Genomic DNA, 25,121 nt, shown 5'->3' on the forward strand with positions numbered 1-25,121 from the left:
AAAAACTAAGAGAGCCATGAGGTGTTCGTAGTGAGGTAAAGAATGTAAGAACTGGAGAGGGATGCTTGTGATATGCGTGGGGGCAACGTCACTCACCCTCGTCACAAAGTATCATCTGCCTTACAGGTGTGAATAAAGCTGTCCGCAGCCAGACACACGAGGGCGTCATATCCCATACATGTGTTGTACCGAGTGAATCGAGTGAAAGGAGACCTATTCTACTGATGAACACATCTTGCAGGTTGGCATTAGCCAAACCACTTCCTGTGCTTCATAAGTATTCTGCGATTTTTCCAAGAGATGATTAATAAAGTTACTTTTGCATATGGGTAGGATAAAAGCACCCCTATACACCATAATAAACAAACAATAAAAGTTTGTGGTGCGCATCCTTTGCCTGGTTGCTTGTTTTATGATACAAATACTGTGATTACTTTTAATCTGAGTTGCTGCAATCAGTTTTATGATATCTCCATTTACTAATGTCAACCCAGTGAACATCAAACCCAGTCTTCATGAAAGACAGAAAGAGAGAGAGAAGGAGGGAGGGAGAGTAAGAGATAGAGAGCAAGAGAGAAAGAGGGAGAGAGAAAAAGAGGAAGAGGCTGAAGTAAAGGAAGGTATTCCAAATGATCTCTTTATTTTCCCATAACTCCTCGGCACTTATGGCAGTATCTCTTTATGTAAAATGCATGTGCAGTGTGAATAATTCACCATCTTCTGCAAGACACATGGCAACGGAAAAAGCAGCTGGTTTCAGGTGTTGGGTGAAGATGCACGTACATGGTTACAACGCTGCAAGTCTGTCTTGCCATTACATGCCTGAGGCAACCACAATTCTAGTACTTCAAAATGTACGGTCAACTTTTGTAAGTTTGCCCATTGCCGCTTGAAGCAGATAGCAGATATCTCAGAGTGGAGAAAGCACCCTTAATAATGCTGATCAGTGGGTCAAGAGTGCTTCATAAGGTCATTCATGTTTCCCCTGAAAGCAGGGAAAATAATCTGACAGTTCCATGCACCTTCTTACCCCATAAGAGTGTTTAGCATAACACAGCCACATCTGCAGTTCTATGATGGAAGCAATCCTACAGACCCATGGTAAATCTGAGCAGCAGATCCTTGTAAAGGATGGAACAAACTCAAAAATAACACTACACTACACAGGCTGCCTGTTTCCCGAGATGACACACTGCAGACCAAGGAAAGAGACTTTGGCGAGTTGCGGCATTATCAGGAGGCAGTCACTCACCTGCTGGCAAAGCTCTTGGGTGTCGTTGGTGAGTCAAGAGAGTCTGCTTGTCTGGGGGATTTCTCTCGGTTCATGTGCTGGAGGACGGAGCTCAGCTCACTGATCATGTTGGCCTTGGGGTCTGGACTGGAAGAAGGGGAGCCTCGGAGCTCCGAAGGATCCCCCCAGAGCTTGGAGCTTCGCTGAGTGTGTGTTTTGGGAGGCTCAGAGTGGATGGGGCCAGAGCTGGGGAGTGGGGGTGGCATGGGCGGGGCCGGATTGAAGCATTCAGGGCTCTCTTCAATCAGGGGGTCCTGGTAAAGTGCATTACTCTTGTTGATGATGGGCTTCATTTTTGGTTTGGGCGGCACAGGGGGCCGGTCCACCAGGAAGGCCTGCCCGTCTGCATAGACTGTGCAGGTGTCCAGGGCCTCACTGCCTTCTGATGACAGCGTTGAGATGCTGGACACGGTAGAGATGGTGCTGGTGGTCTCTAAGTGAGGGTCTCCACTGCTCCGACTGTCCACCTCTTCGATGCCTGAGTCCGTGACAAGTTCAAAGCTCTCAGGTGGTGGCGGGGGGTAGCTGGGTGGGGGCATGCAGTTCAAAATCCCGATGGGACGCTTGGGCTCGGTTCCGACATGCGGAGGGGCGTGGGGATGGTAGGGGGGCAAGGGTCCACCAGGTATGCTGTTTTTCCTCTGCTTTAGGATCTCCGCAACCTGGTCTTCAGGAATGTCAATACTGTTGGCAAACTCCAGGGGAGGAGGCAAAGGTTCCGCAAACACAAACTCTTCATCAATGTCCACAGAGGCCAGGGGGGGAGGGGGGATGCGAAAGGGCAACTTAATTGGCTCGTCTACCGAGCCATCCGCCGTGATGCTTTTCATCCGGGGCGTGGTAGGTGGCTGGACGTGAGGGGTCAGGGGTTTATGGCCCGGCTCTCTTGCTTGTGGGGCACCATCCTGTAGTGTAATTCCTCCTTCCTCCCTCTTGCCCACTTCTCCTGCACTGTTCTCCTTGGGCTTCAGCCCGTCCAATGTGTGCACCATGAGCAAGCCAGCTGACTTCTGTTGTGACGTGTCCACAATGTCAATCAGCATGTTCTTCTTTTCCTCTGTCTTCTTGCTGACTTTGGCACCCTCTGCCTCATATTTGGACTCTGTTGCCTGCCTCCGAAGTCCGCCACGGCCTGCCGGCCTGCCTGCTCCCACCGAGGTTGCGAAGGTGGCTTCAATGCCTGAACGGAGCTTGGTGTCAATAAAGAGTGGCTGGTTGAGGTCTGGTTTGTGTGGCTCCACCTTGGGCGGCGGTGGAGGGGGCTGTGTCTGCTCTTTCATGGCTCTGTCCCGTGCAGCCAGGGCCAAGGCTAGTGGGGAATTGGGATCCAGAGCCTTGCCTGTGACTGGATGGTGGTATCCTCCACCATTGGAGCTGTAGGTCTTTATAGTCACCGGGAGGCTGACTGGACTGTCCAGGTCAGGGCAGTTTCTCGTGCGTGTGCTCAGAGGTTCACGCACAATAGTGGGTTCAGGGCTGTTGAAGTCTGTCACATTGCCCGCACTGCTTCCGCCTCCACCTGTGCTGCTCTCGCCTCCGCAGCCCTGCGGAGTGGCCAGCAGTGACGTGGGCGGAGCCACAAGTGTCCGTAGCCCCTCATTGTTTCCAAACATGCCCTCGTCAATGGACTTTGAGTGGCGCAAGCGTGGGATTGGGGCGGGCAAGTCCTCGTCTCCGAGGTCCGTGGACAGGAAGGCGGGTGAGTTTCTGCGTGCTTCCAACCGCTTCTCACGGTCGCGCACAGCACCAGCGATGGCAGCGGCAAATGGATTGTTGACGCCGAGCGTGTCCTCGGGCCGAAGCTGCCCTGGGTGCTCGGGTGCGCTCGTCTCAATCTCCATGCTGCTGCCTTGGCTGCTCTTGCCGCTGCTGCTGGTGGATGGCTCCTTGACGATGATGGTGGGGATGGGGATGGAGCAGGTCTTCTCGGGGCTATCCTCCACGTTGGGCTGCTTCACCAGCATGCCCTTCCTCCGCGCTGGCTTGGCAGGGATGTATGCCATCTTGTTGCCAACTTCAGAGTATGGGTTCTCGGGCACGGCTGCCCTACTTCGGCTGCGGGCATTCTGCTGGCTTGCTGCAGAATTCTGAGGGTCGTACTGTTCTGAGTTCTGCCGATGGAACCCTCCCCGGTCTCTGAGGATAGTGCCTGTGGTGCCATACCCTCTGCCAGCTGCTAGAGGCTGAGCAAAGCCTGGCTGGCCGGCACCATAACCCCGTGACATTGGGGCACTGGGGTTGAAAGGAGGCGATGGGGGGGAAATGCCAGGTGGAGGGGGGATGTCTTCTGATGTGTCAGGCATAGAAAGGCTCCGGGTGAACTTCAGCAATGGAGGAGTCAGGAACTGCTTCTCCTCTTCCGTGTTTCCTGGGTAACACAAACAGCACATTATCTGTTTACCACTGCAGATAGTATGGTTTGGTCTGGTATGGTTTTTGTGCACAAATATTTCACAAATATTCACAAATCTCATTCAAAAATATCTGTAGCAAGGGCACAAAATTAATATACAGGAAATTTCTAGTCTTTAGCTTGTTAATGAACTCAGTAGATAGCTTCAATATTCACAGTTACTTAATCAGTGCCTCCCAGCTGCAGAACAAACACTATTTGATTCAGTGCTGAGCAATTAATCAATTTCATATCAGCTTTGTGCTTTTGAAAGAATGCAATTTTCTATTCACAAGAGCTGTGATTTTAATTACATGTTATTAATAAAATTGTCGAGAACAAGCTTCTTTAGACTTTTAAAGCTTTTCATTTATGACAACAGTGCTGTACTATAGCATCAACAGCATCCTGTCATTTGCTTCTTTTCATATGGGAATAAATTGTAATAATGCAAGGTGGAGCTTTGCCACTTTGCTAACCATAAATATGCAGCTGGAGCTTGGCCTATATAAATTGATTACACCTTAATAGGAAATATTTTGCGACAAACTGCTTAGATACACCCCCCCCCCCAAAAAAAAAAAATACATTAAAGATACATTTAAAACTCTCAGTAGCCTGAACGTAACACAGAAGGTCCTTCAGTTATTCCAGCACTTAGTGATGGTGGACCAAATACTCAGATATATGCATTCTTCACATTGTTTGGCCTGTTCTGTTCACAGATCCACGCAGATACACAGTGACTCAATCTGTTTGATTCCTTGCACTGAGCATGGTGTTTGTAACTAGGATACATACGAAAGTTGGGCACTCCCAAGGAAGAGTGGAGGGTCTGATCAACTTAAGAGGGGACATCCACCCAACAAACCTCTGCCTCAGGCAAGCGGTAAAGAGAGGCGACGGGAATACGTGCGATCGTGAATAAAAATATTGTGTATTAAAATGCATTTGCTGACGAGGTCTTTTTTTCTCCCAAAGGCATAATTAGCTCTAACGGTCGCACTAGAGGGATTTTGAGTGGCCAGTAGATCAATTTTAGCCATAATCGGTCCTAATGAACTCACTACTGAGACAAATCTCGCTGAACAGTGGCAGTGCAGACTGGGAATAGCAATCAAACAAAACATAAAAATAGATCTGCAGGCTAAAATAAGACTCCACAGGACCACAGCAAAAAACAATAATAGTACTGTACCAGCATAAAGGAATAAAGGCCAACTTTTAAGGCTATACATCTCAGAGAAACTCAAACGCTTTCAACAAGTCAGGGATATTTTACGTTTACAGAAAAGTGTTAATGTTAACACTTAGTGTTACTATGAAGGCATAGCTGATTTTTTTTTTGTCTGGATTAATGAAAAAAAACATTAAGATCTCACAAAATATAACTTAAAAAAATTCACCACACTGTGATGCATTTCCACAGGCCGGATAACTGATAACCTAACCGGTGTGGCTTACCAATAGACTTCTGCCTCCTCATTGGGTCCTTTGGTACACCAAGGTATGGTGCCTGGGGGCCACCAGGAACAGTAGGAGGTACAACAGCGACACCCTGCCGCTCATACATGGACTGAAAGAAAAATACAAGACCTTTAGTAGAATTCAATCACACAATAATGACCATCACCCATGTGATATTGTCTCACATCAGTCAGAGGAACCATATCAACCTCATGTCATATCACCAACATGTCAAAGAAGCACGTTTACACAATTAAATACTCTACAGGATTTGCTATCACTGTTGTCTAGGTGGGATGCGAGAACTGCAGTTTATCACTTGATTGCAGTTACTTAATTACCACTTCCTCCATGAATGCACCATATGGTTTGGGGGTGTTAGAGCAGGGTAACCCCTAGACTCCGCAATGCTATCACACTGGGTGTGGCAACCCTGTGTTAGACATAGTGAGAAACGCTGCAATTACATTGTTACACTGAGTTACATTGAAATCTGTGGGTGTTGCCAAACAGCGACTGGAGGGTCGCGGCTTGATAGTAGCCACCCTCATGTCCGCTGACGCATTCTCCCCGCCGGTCTTCTGCGATGGTGCCATTTCGTCTACTTTATCTGCAACAGATGCCAACATCCTAAACTGAATAAAAGGACAACAGCAAGAATAACTTACCCTACCGAAGAAAGAAACCAAAAAATAAAATCTCCGTGGCACCAAAAACCAGTATCTCCATATGTCTTATCATCAAAGGAAACTTTTCAGAAGATAAAAGGTAATTTCAAAAAAAAAAAAAAGAAAAGAAATAAAAGAAGGCGCTAACAGACTGGACAGCCCCAAAGCCGTGCAAGCTCTTCAGAGATCCCAGCCGTATGCTGTAGTGTTAGCCAGTGCCACTGAGGCGCATGCTAGCGACTGCATTTCGCCTTCTCTGGCCTGTGCTGGTAAACAGCCTCCATGCATTTGGGTGATTACTTAGTGTGACTTGAAAAACAATCCTCTTCTTCAGACCCTCAACAATAGAAGGCTGAGTATCTACACAGAGACGGGGAGAAAAGAAGGTTCAGAACAGTCACACACACACAGCATGCAACACACACCCCCACACACCACTCACATACCCACACATACACCCTCCCCCTACCACAAACACACACCCACACACATACACACAGAGAAGCACAAACATATATATACGCATGCACGCACACACACACACACACACACACACACACACACACACAAAAACAGGATTCTTTATAATATTATTTAAATATATTATTCTTTTTGACTTTATTTCAATTTAGTCTTGTCCTGTATATTTTATATGACACTACACAACACTCTTACAGTCGTTGTGGCTGGCCCACAGCACAAAGCATGGCTGCAAATGAATGCAACTCAATTAGAACATCATCTCTTACAGCAGGAGAAAAGATGAACGAAAAAGCAACCAAAACTAAAGATTTGCCACACTGCAGACAGGAAAAACAGACAGGAACTCCAAACTCCAAAGCAGGTGTGCTAATGCAGAGAAAACCTATGGCATCCAAAAGCGGGTCTGGGAAACCCTGACAGAGTGGGCTCAGTCACCCATTCTTTTAACATACACTCAGATGCACACACATACATGCATAGGCATGCACACGCACACACACACACATGCACACGCACGCACACACATGCGCACGCACACACGCACGCGCGCACGCACACGCACACACACACACGGTCACTAACTGCTACACTAATAGCTTTATACACACATATATATATAAAGAGAGAGAGAGAGAGAGAGAGAGAGAGAGAGCTATGTAAAGTTGCAAAATGGTAAATCATGTGTTGAGTCATTCAGCAGTCGATTTTACAGAGAACTCCATCTTTAGAGAGTCAAAAACAAACAAACAAACAAACAGTCCTGCAGTTAGTGTGTATGGCTAGAAACAGTGACCAGATAGCCTGAATAGGTTTGAGAGTTTCTAAAATCATAAGAGCAAAAAGACTAGCACAGCAAAATACTACACACTCCTCAGTCACAAATACACAAACAAATCAATCATCTAGGAATTTCAGAAGAAACTATATCACAAATCTGTTTGCACAAGTAAAAATTTTGAATATGCAACTGCTAGAAATTAGCTTGCCTGCCTTGGGTCTGCTGGAAAAATACTGTCCTGTTTCTTCTACAACAATCCAATCAGAGAACACACACACACACAAAAATAGGGCCATAACGGACTTCAGACACTAATACTCTCAGCATACAAACTGTGATCAAAGCTGCGATGTTGATTTAAGAAAAATGACAGTAATTTAAACTTGTGAGTCTGATGGCAAATTATTTTGGGCTGTATATAAAGATCACTAAAACTTACCACCTTTCTTTATCCTCAAGGTGGCTGGGGAAAGAATGGAAATCATACTGCACAGGTCAAGATCGAAAAGATATCAATCTTACACACACACACACACACACACACACACACACACACACACACACACACACACTTAAATTCCTTTGCTATTCCTATATTTAAGATGTTGACCAGACAGTAAGATTTACTGATTAAGACATGAAGTCAACAGCAGGGTGACATATCTAAATTAAATGAGGATGAGATGATATAAAATAATTCTTACCCCAACTAAAAGCATATACTTGTCCTAGATTTTCCATGCATTTACATCAAAGCAAAATTAACAAATATTTAAAGCACATATAACAGCATCTTTTAGATTCCAGACCTCACTATTACAGATGCCACAAACAAAGGAAGAACATAGAGAAATGAGTCTCAGTACAATTCCGAACCATAACAGATGCAGACCATGAGAAAAAAAAAATCACTATTTTCAAAATCTTATAACCTCCTTTCAAAATCCAATTTAAATATTGATTTCTGAACTTTGAATATTAATATTGAGATGGATATATGAAATCAGTCTGAATTAGATTTTTTTCTAGACGTCATATGCAGATTTCTTCACGTAATTGACATTGCTTATATAACTTGCACATTTCTTTTTCCACCTTTACTTGTTTTCTTAGCATTTCTTTATCTCCATTAGCCACAGATTGAGAAGGCTCCTCCTCCAGTGCTTAGCTTTCTCTAACGCGAGCTACGTGTCATTGAAAGGCCAAGTCCTCGACTGCCATGGGAGCACACAGACATGCTGCTAACGGGCCTGAAGTGAGGTCAGGCACTCCTGCTAGACATCCCAACTCCTGTAGTTACATCGCCACAGATGGGACTGAAACATTATTGGCAGTGCTACAGTGTCTTGAGGTTTTGGGGGCACCGATGACTCTGTCTCCCCAAGACTAGGTTGACGGTGGTGGGCAGCATGCAGCATAGAGATATTCCTCTCACGCACTACCCCTCTGCCACACATGCCCCTTTTGTGGTCTATTTCCATGTTTCATGTCAGAAGCGTATTAAAAGAAGCGTCCATTCCACAGCAAGTATAAAGTGTTTGGCTGATGTCAAAATGGTGAAAACCTTTCCAATTAGGAAACCTCTGCTACTTCTCACTTTTAATCACGATCACAAAACATGGCAGTCACGGGCAAATTATGCCTGAGATGAAACAGGTTGAAACTAAACATGAGAATGAATGATGACATGCAGACACATTTGACTGCACTTTGCTAGAGCCCTTCATGCTGCACTCAAGCATGCTCATGCACTGCTTTCTGGCTGTGGTGCTAGCAGGGTTAGTTCCAGAACCATGCACAGAGCAGAGGCATGACCTTTCATATGTCATACAGCCACTGACAACATCACACGCTTTGGAAATACAATACGCAGTCGACATGTCCATACCCAGATAGCAAACGAGTGATGGCCCAGTTCTAGCTCACACGTACTACCTATATTCGGCCCACATACCACCGTGGAATGACGGCCATGACTTTGTCCGAATCCCGGTGCCGGAGCACAGCCCCTGCTTGAATGTTGCTGTTTAGAGATAGGTCAGTTTGGGCCCAAAATGGAAATGCCATACAAACATTTCACATGAAAGGTTGTGTGTAGACCGCATATGGCCCAGAGTTGACATGACATGACAAACCTGAAATTCAGCTGCTACAGTTTTGGTGCACAATACATTTGCAACTGCTATAACTGACCCATAAGTGCCATAAATGCAACATATTTGCCTCAGAATTGTCTGCTATTGGGGTAGTAGGTTCGTGCTGCGTCTGGAACAAATGGGTTACCATGCTTCTCCATTTGCACAAAATGAAGTGAGATGTTTGAGCTCCAACCAGCATAACACCACTGCTTACCTTTATCCACTGGTGAGATTATAGCAAATCAACACGAGGCCAAAACCAACAAACAAACAAACAAACAAACAAGCAAGCAATCAAGAGAGAGCTCTGTGTGAAGTCAAAGATGGACAGGTTCGGGCTAGCAAGTACTTCTGTGTGCGTGCACGCACGCTGGAGGATTTGTGTGTGTGTGTTACCGAGTCTATGTGCATGTGCAGGTATGTGTATACATGTGTGTTTGCATTTTCACTAGTGGCTTACCTAACTCCTCTAATTCAGATGTCATAGACTTGGAGCGCATAGAGAGGGCAGTCGTAGGGGCTCTCTTCGGAGGAGGTGGAGCTATAGTGAACATACAAAGTCCACATCAACACATGCTAAAGCAGCTTCAGTTTATTTCATTTGTTCAGTTAGTGCCTTCTGTGGTTCTGTAGTAGTTGAGTAAGTATATACTGAATGCAGCCCGATGACAATCACAGGTATTTCTTTAACAAAGATGTGCTCACAGGAGGGTGCTAAAAGCTTGCTTTGCTCTTAGGCAACAGAAGCCTGGAAGGGGCAAAAATCAAGCCCAACAAACCAACCCTTTCTGTCCCACTGCAGCACTACTTAATAGCCTCTTTTCATTCTCAGCCATCTACCATTTAGATTAATATTACTGACTATTGCCAAAAGAGAAATATTGCTGAACTGGAAGGACAGAACACATATTTCAAGTATTGGTATATCCTCAGATCACTTCAACCTGGAAAGACTCGGAAGACAGAAAATCTAAAAAATAACAGCAAATCATTTGAGGAAACCTGATCCTAATTTTTTGCAATACATTAAGATCTAATATATCTTTCCCTCTCTTGTCCACATTGTTTTTAATAAAAGGTTGAAAGACAGAATATCGGCGAGGAGAAAAAAAACGAATATTGTTGCTCTGCTTATTGATCTGTCACACGTTCTTGTTTGTCTGTCCTGATTTGTCCAGTTTGTCTATAGTCTTTGCTTTTGCAGCTGTCTCTCTCTTTTCACCTACACGTGTGGTGTGGGTGGAGGGGAGGGACTGTGAGTGGTTAGAGGGATGTATGGTTATGGTTATATCAACATCTCCCTATAATTGCTGCTACCATGAATAAACTGTGAACCGCATAACAATAATAATGGGAAAATAATGGAAAGTAAATATACCTGAAATGGGCAAGGGATAGAGACCCAGGCTAACAAACAAAAAATAACTCGCAAATCAAGTAGGTGTGTGCAAAGTGGATCTTGCATGTGCATGTGTGTCTGTCAGCTAATCAATTAAATATTACTTGAATCAAACTGCGAGCTCTGACAAAGGTATAATCAGCGTGCCATCTCAGTAGGCATGATCAATAAAAAATGTATTTATTGCTGACTGGCAAATGTCCAAGTCTTTTGAAGCACAGTACTTCATGCTTTTCATGTAGCCTGAAAGTCAGAGCTTCCTTCTAAAACAATTCACTTTCAGAACTCTTTACTTTAATTCTTTAGGAGTTACAACTGTGTAAAAACAGGATCAGAGCAGCTTCCAGTACACACCACCATGGTACCAGACTGGGTAACAAAATAAAAGAGATTATGTACATGCACATGTTCTTGTGAATCAGTTTGGTTCCTGACCCTCCCTCCCTCCCTCCCTCACTCACTCATTTACTCACTCACTCACTCACTCACTCACTCACACTCTCTCTTTCTCTCTCTCTCTCTTTGGCACAGAGGCCCCCACTGTCTCAACTCTTCGGCCTCGGTGACCAAGCCTGCAGGACAGGCACTTCAGAACGCATGCTCCAGCCATGAGCTGGTCTGAACTGGCAGACGGGCACACTGTGGTTTTAGTCTGGGAGCACCATGTGCCAAACGGCCAATCAGCAGGACTCTGGCAGAGTGGGCTGGCACACACCACTGTATGCACACGTGCCCTCTGATGAATACGTTATGTCCTTTAGCTTGGCGCTGCTCCCAGAAAGTCCACTGCCCAAACGGATATGGGATGACCTTGAAACACTACTCTGAGATCTATAGAGACACCTTCCCCATACAGAATCATAGTGGTGATAGGGGTGAACACTCAAAAGAGCTTTTGACTACAAAGCAGCTCCTCTCAAAAATCCTTCACCAAAAAGGGTACTCATTAATGACTCAAAAGGTCTGGGGAATCCACTGGCCCTGTTAGACCTCTTCTGCCCAGTTTGAATTTCCTAAATGTTAGACTGCATCAAAATTGTGAGACTGAATAAATTATGACCACTAATACAGAGACTTTATATTAACATAACTCTGAGAGACCTGTCTAATGTTTTCAACTCTTCTGTTCTTTATGTTTGTATATCATACTATATATCTGTGCACCCCTGTGCAATTCTGCTTGAAGGCAATGACTATAGTCATATTATTGGCCTAGATTCTACATGTATGTGCATTTTCTACCCATACTGTAGTCTAGTATATTAGCATATATTAGCCTATTAGAGTTGCCTCTACACAGATATGTACCATAACTAGTATAGACTATTCTAGCCATATAGCATTAACTACACTAGTCATGTAACTTTAGCCTAACGTCTACACATATACATACTAGAGCACAATATAGTCATCTAGCATGAGCCTAACCTCTAGACAGATGATATTATTATTATTATTAGTCACATTTGTGTAGCACCTTTCTCAAACTCAGACAGAAATCAGCTTTTACACTCAAATCACTCACACAGCGATGAGAAGCAGCAGTCAATTTGCGCACAGCGTACTTTCTATTGGAAACCACAGCCCCCCGGGGGACTGCACCGGATCTGTAATCTAGATACATCCTAGATTACACTATAGACATGTAGCATTAGCCTAACCTCTATAACTCATGCATATACCATAGTCATGTAGCTCAAGTGTAGCCTACACAATACATATTATACAAGTCAGAATACATACTATAGGTATGTCAGAATTGGAATCGAGACAAGTCCCCCCATCCCAGACCTAAATCAACACTATGCTCCCACACAATAGTACCATCATCTTGTGTCATATGAGAAATATGCATATCTCCAACATAAATAAGATAATTTCCTTTGTAGCAAATATATGTTTACATTCACTGCCACTGTTTGATAGAGTGACTTACATATTTAACAGTGTATATACTCCCTCAGAAATGAACCCATGTCTCTGGTGTCGCTAGCACCTTGCTCTACACGTTCAATAGTTATGTAGCATGAACCTAGCACCTCTTACATACTGATACACACTGACAAACCATCCTGACATAAAACAGCTAACTAAAGGCCTGTCACCACACATCACTTGTCTGTCACAACTGCAGTCATGCAGGGAGGTACAGGGTCACCTGTTATCCTGAAGGGGGTGCGCTACCTTTTTTCCGGGCGGTGTCGTCAGGGTCCAGGTTCCTGGTGACTGTCACTACCTTAATGACCAGTCGATTCCCTCCCTGTCGGATCATATTCACCACCTGCCTATGGCCCACCTTCACCACGTTCTCCTGGTTCACCTGGAAAACACACAAACGCAGTACGTATTAATGGGGGGAAATAAGTTAAAATAACATTTTAAACTCTGCAAACTGTAGGTGGCAAAATATTCAATTTATATAATTACTAAGCCACTCCCCCACTGTGGGATAACTCAACATACATGTGAGCAATAAACAAATTTACTCATTATCCATGTCCACATATTTCAGTATATCTGGAAACAGTTAAAGAAAATTCAGTCTCCTCAACAGACAAATAAGAGCAGATCAGGCCATGCCAATATCACACCAGGCTCTAAAGGTTTCTGGAAGATCCAGCCTGATTTGGGAAGTATCATTACATTATAAAAACCCTCACTCATTCTTTCTCTCTCTCTGGGGGCTTTCACACATACAGCTCATGAGCAGAAGAGGATATGAGTCATGATACTGCAGAACACACACACAGTATAATCTGGACTGGGCTATTAAAAAATAAATAAATAAATAAATAAATAAATATATATATTTTTTTTCTTTTTTTTTTTTCTTTTCTGTACAGTGGTGTCTGAGTCTAAAAGCAAGCATTTGTATTTGACAATAGCCAGACAGTTTTGTGATATTTATAACATGGCCAAGTATGTTAGGAATGTCACATGAGCACTACAAATCTAGCAAACACATCTTTCAGAAAACAGACTATATTCATGTTTGTGCACAATGATATGAAGGGTCTGCTACACATCATATTAATTTGAAATATGGATACACACACATCTGTCATATTAACATGACATCTATCACATCAAAATCACATATGCAGGCTGAGTGTTATGGTCCCTGTGCAGTGGCAGTTGGTTTTGACGATGGCACTGAGTGAAACATCCAGTAGGAAAGAGTATTTTGCAGAGCATGCAGGATGTAACTGAGACACTGATGTGTATGGGGAATCATATCATCTTAAGACATCAGGATGTAATGTATTAGGGCCTGTTATGAGCCCAAAACAAGCCCAAAACAGCTTATGACAAGAAACTGCTGATTTCTGCTTAGTAGATCTAGCTGATGTATACACACACTGTCATTTATACACAAGTGAAATACAGAACTGTCATTGTTCTGACCCAGCTCCTCCCTGTGTTTATGTGCGTGTGTATGTAAATGTGTGCCTGCATCCACCACACCTTAGTCAACGAGCTGCTCAAGTTCACTGCAAGCTCACAGTCTTATTTCACACATTTGGATCAGGCGGGTACTACACACGGTTAAGATGATGCCTCACCCCCACCATGGGGCAGGGAGAACCACATGTCTCCTTTATCAAAAGTGAAACCAGCACCACATTCGATGTTCCGGCTGGGTTGTGTTGTGTACCCTAACTGTGGTTATGTCAGAGCATGCCTGGGAGGTCCAGATACCCAGAATTAATCAGTCTGTGATGGGCCCGAGAAGGCTGTCAGCTGGCTCCTGACTCAGACGCTTGGTCTCTCCTAATAACAAGGCAGAAATGGTGCAGTGAGAGCAAACTTATCAAGGCCCAGGAGAGATGGGGCACATGTACAGAGATGCAGTATGCTTCATTAATGAAACACACTCTGACTAATCCAAAATGTAGCATTGGGAACAGAACAAGATAAACATCATTAGGTCTGTCTACATTTTTCCTTTTGCAGTACAAGCAAGGGTAGATTAGTGCAAACCATCCAAATATACAGACACATACATACACATGTATTTCCAATGCTTAACACACAAACACACCATATAAAAAAACAGACACACACACACACACACACACACACACACACACACACACACACACAGCGGAATGATAGAGATACAGAGAAGAGTAAGGCTGACATTATGTCTGCTGTATATTCTCTTCCCCACCCAGGCATGTGGAGCCTCCTGGGCTGTTGCCTTGGTTACACAGGACTGTGATTCCACTGCTTGGCTCTTTCTTACACAGACACACGCACATGCACGCACGCACACACACACACACACACACACACACACACACACACACACACACACACACACACACACACAAATTCTTCATTCTGTGAACAGCTCCACCTGCTAACCCAGTTTTGTTTTGTATTGCTGAAGGACAGCAGACCTTAGTGTTTGAATATATATCAGAATAAGAATGTGTGTGTGTACGCGCGTGTGCATGTATGTTTGGGGTGTTGCAGCTCTTGTGTCACAGTGTATTCTAGGTCAGTCTCCCTTTCTGCAATCAAAACAGGGAAACCTTCAATGCTTATATTGCTTTATCTAAAAGGATGCGACTTACTCACCATAAATTGGCTAAAGAAAATACACAAGAAACCAAAATAATCTAATGTCAAGTCTTTCTTATTTCAGCACATATGTCATTATGTACAGACTGCGAACGGCATTAAGAAAAACACATGTTTTTCACTTGGGCAGATGCAATGTGCATATGCAGAGTGCGTGGTGTGTGTGTGATAATGTTTCCCATTGCCTACGTCAGTGTGTGTGTCTGCTACAGCTCACAGGAAGGGGCTTTAACCACTGTGCTCAGTCTTGGAATGGTTAGTCAAAAGGCCAAAAGGAATGGTTAGTCAAAAGGCCATTTTTGATCTAATCTAATCTAATTTACTTTTTAATAATGTATGTCTTGCATCTGAGCAGCACTGCACCAAAACACTTCTGTCAAAATTCTATTTTGGTCAGTTGGTAAATGATCAGACAATGCTCTCAGATACTCCTCTCAAACAAACCTTCTCCAGTAAGAAAGGCACCTGATCAAGCATAGCAACTGACCAATGCTTGGGAAGATAAGAAACACTCATCATGGTAAATATTGTCACTGTTTGCATGCTGGCGGACATATTTTAAATCATGTTTTAAAGGTGAATACAACAGGAAGCACAGGCTTCTCATTCCATTTTAACTGACAGAGAGAGAGAGAGAGATCAGTTCTAAAAAACAGGCACACAAACACTGCAACAGCTATATTATGGCTATATGAATATACCTGTAATTTATCTTGTCAACACAATAACATTTATACTGTTCCAACACACTTCAAAATCACTTTTGTAAAGACCTTTCGTACTTATACAAAACATTTTTGGTATTTGCTGTGTATTTTTTTAGAAAGCGGGTTTAATTGTAGTCGATTATGAAGGTAAATAGCAGCCAGACTTATTTGGTTCAAGATTTATTTGCATTTACATTTATGGCTTTTAGCAGACGCTCTTATCCAGAGCGACTTACAAAAGTGCTTTTTTCATTTACTCATAGAATATATCCTAGTACAGTACAGTAGGTTAGAGTCCAACATACCAATGAACTAGAATACTGTAGTATGCAGGGATCAATGCTGAGACCTAGAAGTACAAAATACATAAGGTCTATCTTAAATAATGATAAGTGCAATAAACAATAAGTGCTAGAGTTTGTTAAACAACATAAACAATACCCTACAATAAGTACTAATTTAGCCAGTCAATATCAGGGTCAGTTGTCCTTTAAATAGTCTGCAAATAGATGGGTCTTCAGTCTCCGTTTGAAGACTGCAAGGGACTCTGCTGTCTGGACAGCAAGTGGGAGTTCATTCCACCATCTTGGAGCCAGGACAGAAAATAGTCTCAATGCTTGTCGTCCATGAGACCTGAAGCAAGGTATTTCAAGCCGAGCTGTACTTCAAGTTCGAAGTACTCGAGGCTTTGACCATTGACCTCATGTATGAAGGGGCTGGTCCATTTTTGGCTTTGTAGGCAAGCATCAAGGTTTTAAATCTGATGTGTGCAGCTACTGTGAGCCAATGAAGAGAGCACAGCAGTGGAGTAACGTGTGAACTTCCGAAGATTGAAGATGTGCTGCTTCATTCTGGACAAGTTGTAGACATCTGATGGCTCTTAGAGGAAGACCAGCAAGTAGCAAGTTGTAGTAGTCTAGTTTTGAGATCACAAGAGACTGCACAAGAGACTGCACCTGGGCATCTTCCTGTGAGAGAAAGGGCCAAATCCTTCGTATGTTACAAAGGAGGAATCTGTAAGACCGGGTTAGATTAGAAACATGAGTTGAGAACGACAACTGGTTGTCCAAAGTTATGCCCAGGCTATGGGCAGCTTCAGATGGTGACACCAGGGAGTTCTCAAAGGAAACTGTGAGGTCATGGTAACGGTTGGGACTACCTGGGATGAACAGAAGCTCAGTTTTACTGGAGTTGAGCTTCAAGTGGTGGGCTGTCATCCATGATGCAATAATAATAATAGTCTGTTTGAAGAACAAATTCAATCAGTAAATACAGATAGAAGTTGTGACATTTTAATTAAATTAATTCCAATCATCATAATTCTTGAACTGCACCTGTTGAGAAAGATCGTGTAGCACAAAATGGTAGCCTAATTGCTCACCCCCACTGTTACTTGGTTGGCTCAAGGACTGCAGTTGTTATTGGATCTACTGTGGTGATCTGCTAAGCACAAGCCTGGCTGTATGCTCCTATGCATGTGGAGCGCCAGGAGAAGCCTACAGCACAAAGCCCCACAACAGGGCCAAAACAGTGCAATGAGTGGGAGAAGGTGTGTGTGTGTGTGTGTGTGTGTGTGTGTGCACATGTGCATGTGTGAGTGTGATTTGCGTACTGCAGGGAGGCATTGATCGGTGTGTAAAAAGAACTCCTGTCAATACCAAAACAAACCAGCATGTGTGAATGGGAGTCAGTGTGTGTGTGTGAGAGAGAGAATTTTAGAGAGTGTAGAGGGAAAGACTAAAATTAAAGTTAAAAGTAGAGTTTTATGGTTGAGGGGTCACATCAATGAATAAGACAGTCAATCTGCTGTGGGAAGAGTTTGTCATGTGATCAAACCCAACACAACACCCAGGGCGCAGATCAAAGAGCTTTAAGACACTCTGGATATGAACATCCAAAGCATCTTTCCATGTGCGTGCATGTCAATGTCCACACATACAATGTTCCAGATCTCATACAACACTTGTGGGCCACTCAGCATGAATATTCATTCTAATGTCTTCTTTGAACACAGCTGGTGCAGGCTAAAGTTCTTTGATCTGTAAAGGTGCCTCATCCAGTCGCTCCCACATCTCCACTGACCTGGGTTGTGCTGCCTTTGCCTAGCTCAGCCAGTTCTGATGGGCCAGTTCTGATTTGTGAGGAGGGTTTAGGGGCATTACTGAACCTATTTCTCACTGCCATCTCACCTGTTTTCTCACTTACTCTCACTCATGCTGGTTTTCTCCCTCTGTAAAATGACTTCAGTAACAGGAAACAACATTTGCTGGTCACCTGCACAAATTGCCCTGTAGGAAACAGTGCAATGGTTATCTAATGCCTTAGAGGACATGCTGCAGTGCAGGCTATATCTTTCCCCAGTCACTCTCAAGCCAACAGGTCTGGGGAGAATCCATTTCACGATCTTTCAGCTTCTCTAGAACAGAGGTGGATAATCAAATACTTCTGAAGTCAGTGTAAGAAGTGAGGTTCATTTAGACAAGTCCATCAGCAGAACTGCAAACTCATGCACTTATTCATACATTCAAACTATAGGATTTTAAGGTATTCTTTTTCACTTATTCTAAGACTGCCTCTACAGTGAAAAAGTGATTCCATCAATGAAATGGAAATAGATGAAACAAAACCAAAAAAAGCAATGGAACAAAAAACAATGAAATTTAAGCCTAAAATGTTTTTAGAAATGTAAATGAAGGTCAAATATACTTTAGTGTAAGTAAAAAAGTATTATCAGTAGAATATACTCATAAACATTCAAATAGTATTTCATGTAAGTACAGAATATACAAAATAACAGAAAGATAACATAATATGGAGTACCAAATATGGAGTAGATCTACCATGTGCCCCTGAAAAACCTCAGTCTTTGCACACTGTTACAGCAGTCCTGAACTGTGTGTAGTGGGATATTAGCCCATTCTTTCTTTTTGAAGGATGATGAGGTGGAAATTCACTTTGCAAAGCACAAGACTCACTCTTGTTTAGATGTGATGAATTGGGAGGTCCCAGAAGGTGATAGCAGCAGGACAGAACATTGCACGCGGCAGAACTTCCACCAGACGGCCGCCCATACCATTACGGCTTCACCACCATGTTTAGCAGTGGGCAGCAGACGGTGTGCGATGAAGACATGCTTTGGCCATCTCCCAACGTAAACACGTCTGGGCCTTCCTCTGAACACACCATATTGCTTCTTTCTACTGTGCGGATGTCTATGGTTTTGTTCTCCTTACACCAGGTAAAGACCCGTTTGTACATTGGTCTTGAATGGAGAATGCTTCAAAATGTCCATCCTGTCATGAGTTCCAGCTTTGGCAAGCTCAAAATGTGCAGTTTTTGTTGAGACTTGGTCCCTGAGATGCCAACTAAATTTTGCAGTTTTGGCCATATTTTTTTCATTTTTGGCCATATTTTTGTGGTGTTTTGGAAGCCATCTTGCTAAGTGTCTATCTACCCATCTGAGCGTTGAGCGTTGTCAATGTGGTTTGTCTTTGCCTGATATATGTGGTCATGATTTTTGTCTCCCTTGTCGCATCAAATAAACAAGCAGCTGTGGAGGTTGCTTATTTATTTTGAAAACCCACATTGTCAGACCTCTTTTGCATATACAACATGCTGCTAACCAGAATACAACCAAGTATGGCCCAGCCGTGTATCTGCCTTGGTGTTTTATAACTTACTAAGTCCTTTACCATATGCTTTTGTTTTGTTCACTTGCAACATTATTTAGTGAATGCCCCTGCCTTTACCACTCTCTATGTGAGGCCTGTTTGTTGTCAAGGACAACCCTTTGGTAGTGTCTTCCTAAAATTGAGAATGCTGTTTTTTATGTATAGATTATGTTTATTTTAATCTTAATAAGATATGAAACAACCAAGAGTTCTAGAGGTCAAAGTTGTAGATGCTGTAGGTGTCTGGAATGCCCTATGTAAAATCACACCTGCATAAACCAGCAGAGAGAAGCAAAATTTCAAAATGTCCTATTATGGGGAAGTGCTTTCTCATGAGGTTTAGAGAGTGCACTCTTCAGCACAGTAGTGTTGTGTCTGCATACTGCTTACCACAGAACGAAGACACAGTAAAATGATGCCCACTGGTTATGGAGCTGTTTTCGATATGCTCTATTACAGTGTTGTGCAATATGTTGTCAGATGAAGGGTGATCGTAATTTGCTGTCTCCTCACTTGCTTTGGGTTTGGACGTGTGTGCGTCTGTGTGTGATATCCAGCTCAGGAATTTTCACTCTCTCATACCCACTGTTACCAGTCTAATTATAGAAGCCAAGAGCCAAGAGCTGCAGTCAATGGACACACACACACACACACACACAGACACACACACAGACACAGACACAAAAAAAACACACAATCACCTAAAGCCCCTTGATAATCCTTACACTTCTTATCTGAGAAAAATGGAGTGTGTCAGAAAGAAAGAGAGAAATGGAGAGTGGGTGAGAGTGAGAAAGTGGATGTTGGGGAGGTTCATTGTTAAATCCACACTGGAAGAGGGTTTGTATGTTCACAGATTACCACAGCTAGCTACTCAGCTTGTCTTCCTATATTTGTATTTTTCCTCTAAAGCTTTACAGCTCCCCCCCCCCACAGCTCAGTATTCGTGTGCACATACACGTATGTCTGAGTGTCCGTGTGTGCACGCACACATGTGCGTATGTTTGTCTATACGTGCGTGTGTGTGTGTGTCTCCTGTGACGCACTGTTAAAGCTAGCAGTGGTGATTCATGCTACTGCAGACGTCACTGCATGAGGAAGACACTCTCCATAGACACGAAGGCCGGATAAACAAACCTTCATCACTGTGAGATACAAAAATACTGGAACTGATGTGTCAACATGAAATGTCTCCTTTAGCTTAGAAAGTGTTTGACTTCACAAAAACAGACATCACCTCACTGTACCTAAAAATAGAAGCAACCCTATTACACCAGGGCATCATTCCACCACCACAGAACCTCGAATGATGGGAGTGGATATCAAAAAACAAATTTAAACATGAATACAGGGACGAAAGGTCTTTGATACTCTGTTCCACAATAACAATGAGAGATTCTACATTTAGAAAGCCAGCAACCAGAGGATCAAAATATTCCAGTCCCAAACACTGGAGGAGTAAGGCAGCACTACACATCTGAGAGCACTCCTTTGGCTGTAGATGGGAACAGCCAGAAGCCATCAGTATGAGCTCGTGAAAATGAGAGAAGTATGTTCAATAAACACGAGAAACATTAAGGACTAAAGAAATTATGTGATGCCGTTGCACCCATGTCCTGAAGAAACTAATGAACTAAAGTGTACAAAGTTGTCCACCAATATTAGCATTAAATTGCATGGAAAGTATGCAGAAAAGATGTGAAAGAAAGAATGCAGGAAAGATGTGAGGCAAACCCTTTCCATAGATGTCTGGGCAGACTGCATAAAAGGGGCATGGATATGCTAGGATATTTACAAGCATAATGGTGATGAAACCTCACTGTTAAACACTATGAGCTCAAACCACTCCTTCATAGTACGTATGTATATTCCCCTATACAATTTGTGCTTTTTTTGTTTCTTTGTCCTTTTTTGTCATCTATCTTTGAAACCTACCACTGGGCTGGACAGTAGCTCACCAGAGCATGTTGATTGGTTCAACTGAAAATGGGTGGAGAAATGACCTCCAGTGGGCATAACGAATTCATGGAGCAAAACAGGGTGAAAACTCACCAGTGTATAGTTTTACTAGACAAGGTATGGAGTAATACAAGATTGCAGTAATCTAGTAAAACCTCAAATTTCAGTGAGCCTACAGCCTAAGACCATAGCCTAGCTATAAAGTCCACATAGACTAGCCAGAAGGTCTTAGAAACACACAGCTCATACTCATTGCTGTGGACATTTGTGCTCCTCTATATGCTGATGTATCTGCCTATGTCAATGTCACAGAGTACACTTGGAATGCACTGCCCTAGGTCCAAGACGTGCGGGCCGTTGCCAGGGCGACCGTTGCCTCACATTCTGCTCTGCAGCGGGAGGAGAAGTGTCGCGCCGCTGTATGGCGCGGGTTCCCTCTCATGCAGAGGGGACGTGGGTGACATTTTACAGTGCGAGTGACAGGCAGCTTGGTCCAATCAGTGCTCAGATCTGGCTGTGTTATGACATGAGTGAACCAAAGGGGGTCTCTGAGCTCACCAGGTTGGACTTAGAGGAAAAATTGGACAAATTCACTCATTCACTTCTACATCTGACCTCTATTTTCCTCAACTGTTTACAACTGCATAGTCGTATCAACACGAGTTATTTTTATATGCGTAACAAATAACAGTATGTGTCTGTGTGTGTGTGTGTCTCTGTGTGTGTGTGTGTGTGTGTGTGTATATGTATGTGTCTGTGTAGCTACCACATCAAAGTAGTATGCCTCAAATGGCAGCAAGGTCTTTGAACAAAAGTAACCTCACAATGCTGCTGGGACCCTTTCGAGTTCACAGGCTGCTTCATGCCATCCTAGCTGTCCTTCTGCCTTTTGCAGTTGTGGGTTTTGTATGACATCCACAAAGGACCCAATGCGCTCCTAGAGTTTTAAGGACCAAACACAGGCTACTGGCTGTTGACTAATTGTAATTTTAAAAATGCCAGAGTATAAAGGAGGAACTTCCCACCGACTGAAAAATGTGGATAAATTCATATAGCTGAAAAATGAACAGAGATGAACGTGAAAAGGCAAAACAAACATAAAATCAGGGCAGTGGTGGCTCAGTGGTTAAGGTACTTCACTAGTAATTAGAAGGCCACTGCCAGCTTGTCACTGTTGGGCCTTGATCAAGGCCCTTAACCCTCAGTTGCCTTCAGTCAGAATTACAGTAAGTTGCTTAGAACAAAAGTGTCAGACAAAAATGCCGTAAAATATAAAACCTGTGTATCTTGAGTTAATCTGTGAAATGTACACTTGAAAATTAATTCCTGCAGTTGTACATATTTTCTTCCAATGTTAGTCATTAGTTGATGCTAAACAGTAGTCTTTTTTTTACAGCTGATACCTTTATCCAAAGCAACATACAATTATGAGTGAGTACAACTTGAGCAATTGAGGCATTAGGGGCCTTGCTCAGGGGGCCAACAGTGGCAACTCAGCAGTGGTTGGGCTTGAACCAGCAACCTTCTGACTACTAGTCAAGTACCTTAACCACTGAGCTACCACTATGTTGCAGTACTAATGTGCTAGGATCCATGATTTTCTCTAGCTGAATAATGTACCTACACTTATCCAGTGTCCATACAATATCAATACAATAACAAGTACAAATGGAGCAAATACTGCTCTAAGCAGACCAAGCCCCTAAAAGAAGACACTGGACACTGCAAGGCCATGCTCTCTTTCCAGCAGTATAAGTGTAGGCTGATATTGCTGCCTATTACCTCGGAGAGCAGGTAACAGAGGATTGAGCCACAGGCCACTCTGTTTAATACCCAGCACGATATCTGGCAGCCTTTCCAAGTGGGTCACTACAAACCACAAAGGACCATACTTCACCTTCCCTTGTTCTTCTGCCCTTCTCCAGGTTTACATCAGTGTTGCATGGGGTAAAAGAACATACTGAAGGGTGGATGCTTCAGTCTCCCTTCACTGCCTCTTACAGCAGTAGCTGGGTGAGTCGAGGGCTAACTGCCTCAGGAGAGCAGTGCAGCCAATCGTAGAGCACCAGCCTGAAGGGCTCGACCGAAACGCCGGCCTGAAGAGCTCTACTGAAACGCAGTCCCTCAGCAGAAGATGAACACACACCAACCAGTATCACAAATAGCTATGCAATTTAAAATTAACTTTCACTATGTTTCTGAGTAAAGTGTCAGTACTTTGTTGGATTAAAAGTGACTCAAACTAAAGCCTTGACAAAGGATTGTTGGTTGCATGTGCTAAAATTTGAAAACTTGTGCCACTCTGAATTTCTGAAACTTAGGTAAAGGCTTCCATACCTTAATAAATGTTATATGTATGAGTTTCATATCATAACAATAGTAATAACATTAATCCAAAACGTATTCAGACAACCAGGTTCAGCACTATGGACAGTGTTACAATTTACATTCAGTGCTTTGTGAATGATAATATAGTGATATAATTGGCACAACAAAAAGCTTTTGATATGTTGTATTTATATGGAGAGAATATATACTGAATATATATACTGAATATATACTGTGGGTGATAACTTATAAAATAAACTCTGAACAGCACTGACAGGAATATCCAGAATTTACTCCATAACTGTGAGAAAAGAAGCACCTGCAGATAAATCAAGGCAGCAGACAGTGCTAGACATACACACCCAGCACGACAAGCAGTGGCATGCCTTAATGCTAGACTCAGTGATTAAATGATATTAATAATTCCCATAAATGACTAAAGAGCTTTTTTTATTAAACAAAAGACATCTTTAAACAAAGCTTTGAAGGTCTTCAGAGCATTGTATCAACATGACCTGCCTTGTATACAAATGATCAAAGACTGTTAGGGATTGTTCCATAGGAGAACAAGCATTTTTGGCCATGCACCGTCACTAGCCTCAGTGAATGAGAACAATGAGCATTAAACAGTTAGCTTATAACTCTTATAGCTTCATTAGAACTATTTACCAAAATAGCCAAGAAACATGTGAAAAGCCTGGGTGTGTTTGAAAAGTCACAGCTGTCCACATCATTTATACACCCATGAAAGATCCCATCCCTAGTTTTGGAATTTTATTATTTCTTGACACCATGTACTGTAGCCACTTGCATTTAAATCAGTACATGTTCTTATTTAAAAGTATTGACACTGAGTGTTCGCTGTGGGCTTTGGCAAGTTCTGACCATTCTGGCCGATGCCCTGGACTGTCCAGTTCTGTAGATGGTCAGGAGAGAGGAAGTAAAGCAGTCTGCCACCCCAGAGAGCAGGAGTACTCAGGCCCTCATCCATGAAATGAGCAGATGTAGCATTGGTCTGATTTGAACCAAGTACCCCACTGGCAGCACAGATTTTGGTTCATTAACAAATTATGCATGCATGCACATAACTAGTTAAAGTCTTTTCAAAGCAGTCTACATACCTTATACAACACGGCATATGATAATAAATATATTAGATCAGAAATCTTTTTTTGCCAAGAAAGCTTTGTTTCAGTTCCCATTTCCCTTTGGAAACTTTTACTTGGATTGAAAATTAGCGAAGGACAGAGACA

The 25,121-nt window shown here is 43.0% G+C and overlaps 1 protein-coding gene across 6 annotated transcripts in view; it reads right to left on the reverse strand.

Annotated features, from left to right (window-relative positions):
* Positions 1-25,121, reverse strand: part of shank2a (SH3 and multiple ankyrin repeat domains 2a) — a 124,592-nt gene that overhangs the window by 11,240 nt on the left and 88,231 nt on the right. For 2 of the 6 annotated variants that reach the window (XM_081715879.1, XM_081715882.1), the window contains 5 exons: positions 12,801-12,936; positions 9,678-9,758; positions 5,636-5,760; positions 5,148-5,259; positions 1,253-3,659 (listed from right to left, as the gene is read on the reverse strand). In XM_081715879.1, the coding sequence (XP_081572005.1) occupies positions 1,253-3,659; positions 5,148-5,259; positions 5,636-5,760; positions 9,678-9,758; positions 12,801-12,936 (2,861 nt within the window). Of the gene's footprint in view, positions 1-1,252; positions 3,660-5,147; positions 5,260-5,635; positions 5,761-6,118; positions 6,179-7,518; positions 7,543-9,431; positions 9,441-9,677; positions 9,759-12,800; positions 12,937-25,121 lie in introns of all 6 variants that reach the window. The other 4 variants (XM_081715881.1, XM_081715883.1, XM_035525480.2 and 1 more) reach the window with 3 other exon arrangements.

This window comes from Electrophorus electricus, chromosome 6, assembly GCF_041902795.1.
Source record: "Electrophorus electricus isolate QZ-2024a chromosome 6, ASM4190279v1, whole genome shotgun sequence".
In the NCBI taxonomy this organism is placed as follows: Eukaryota; Metazoa; Chordata; class Actinopteri; order Gymnotiformes; family Gymnotidae; genus Electrophorus; species Electrophorus electricus.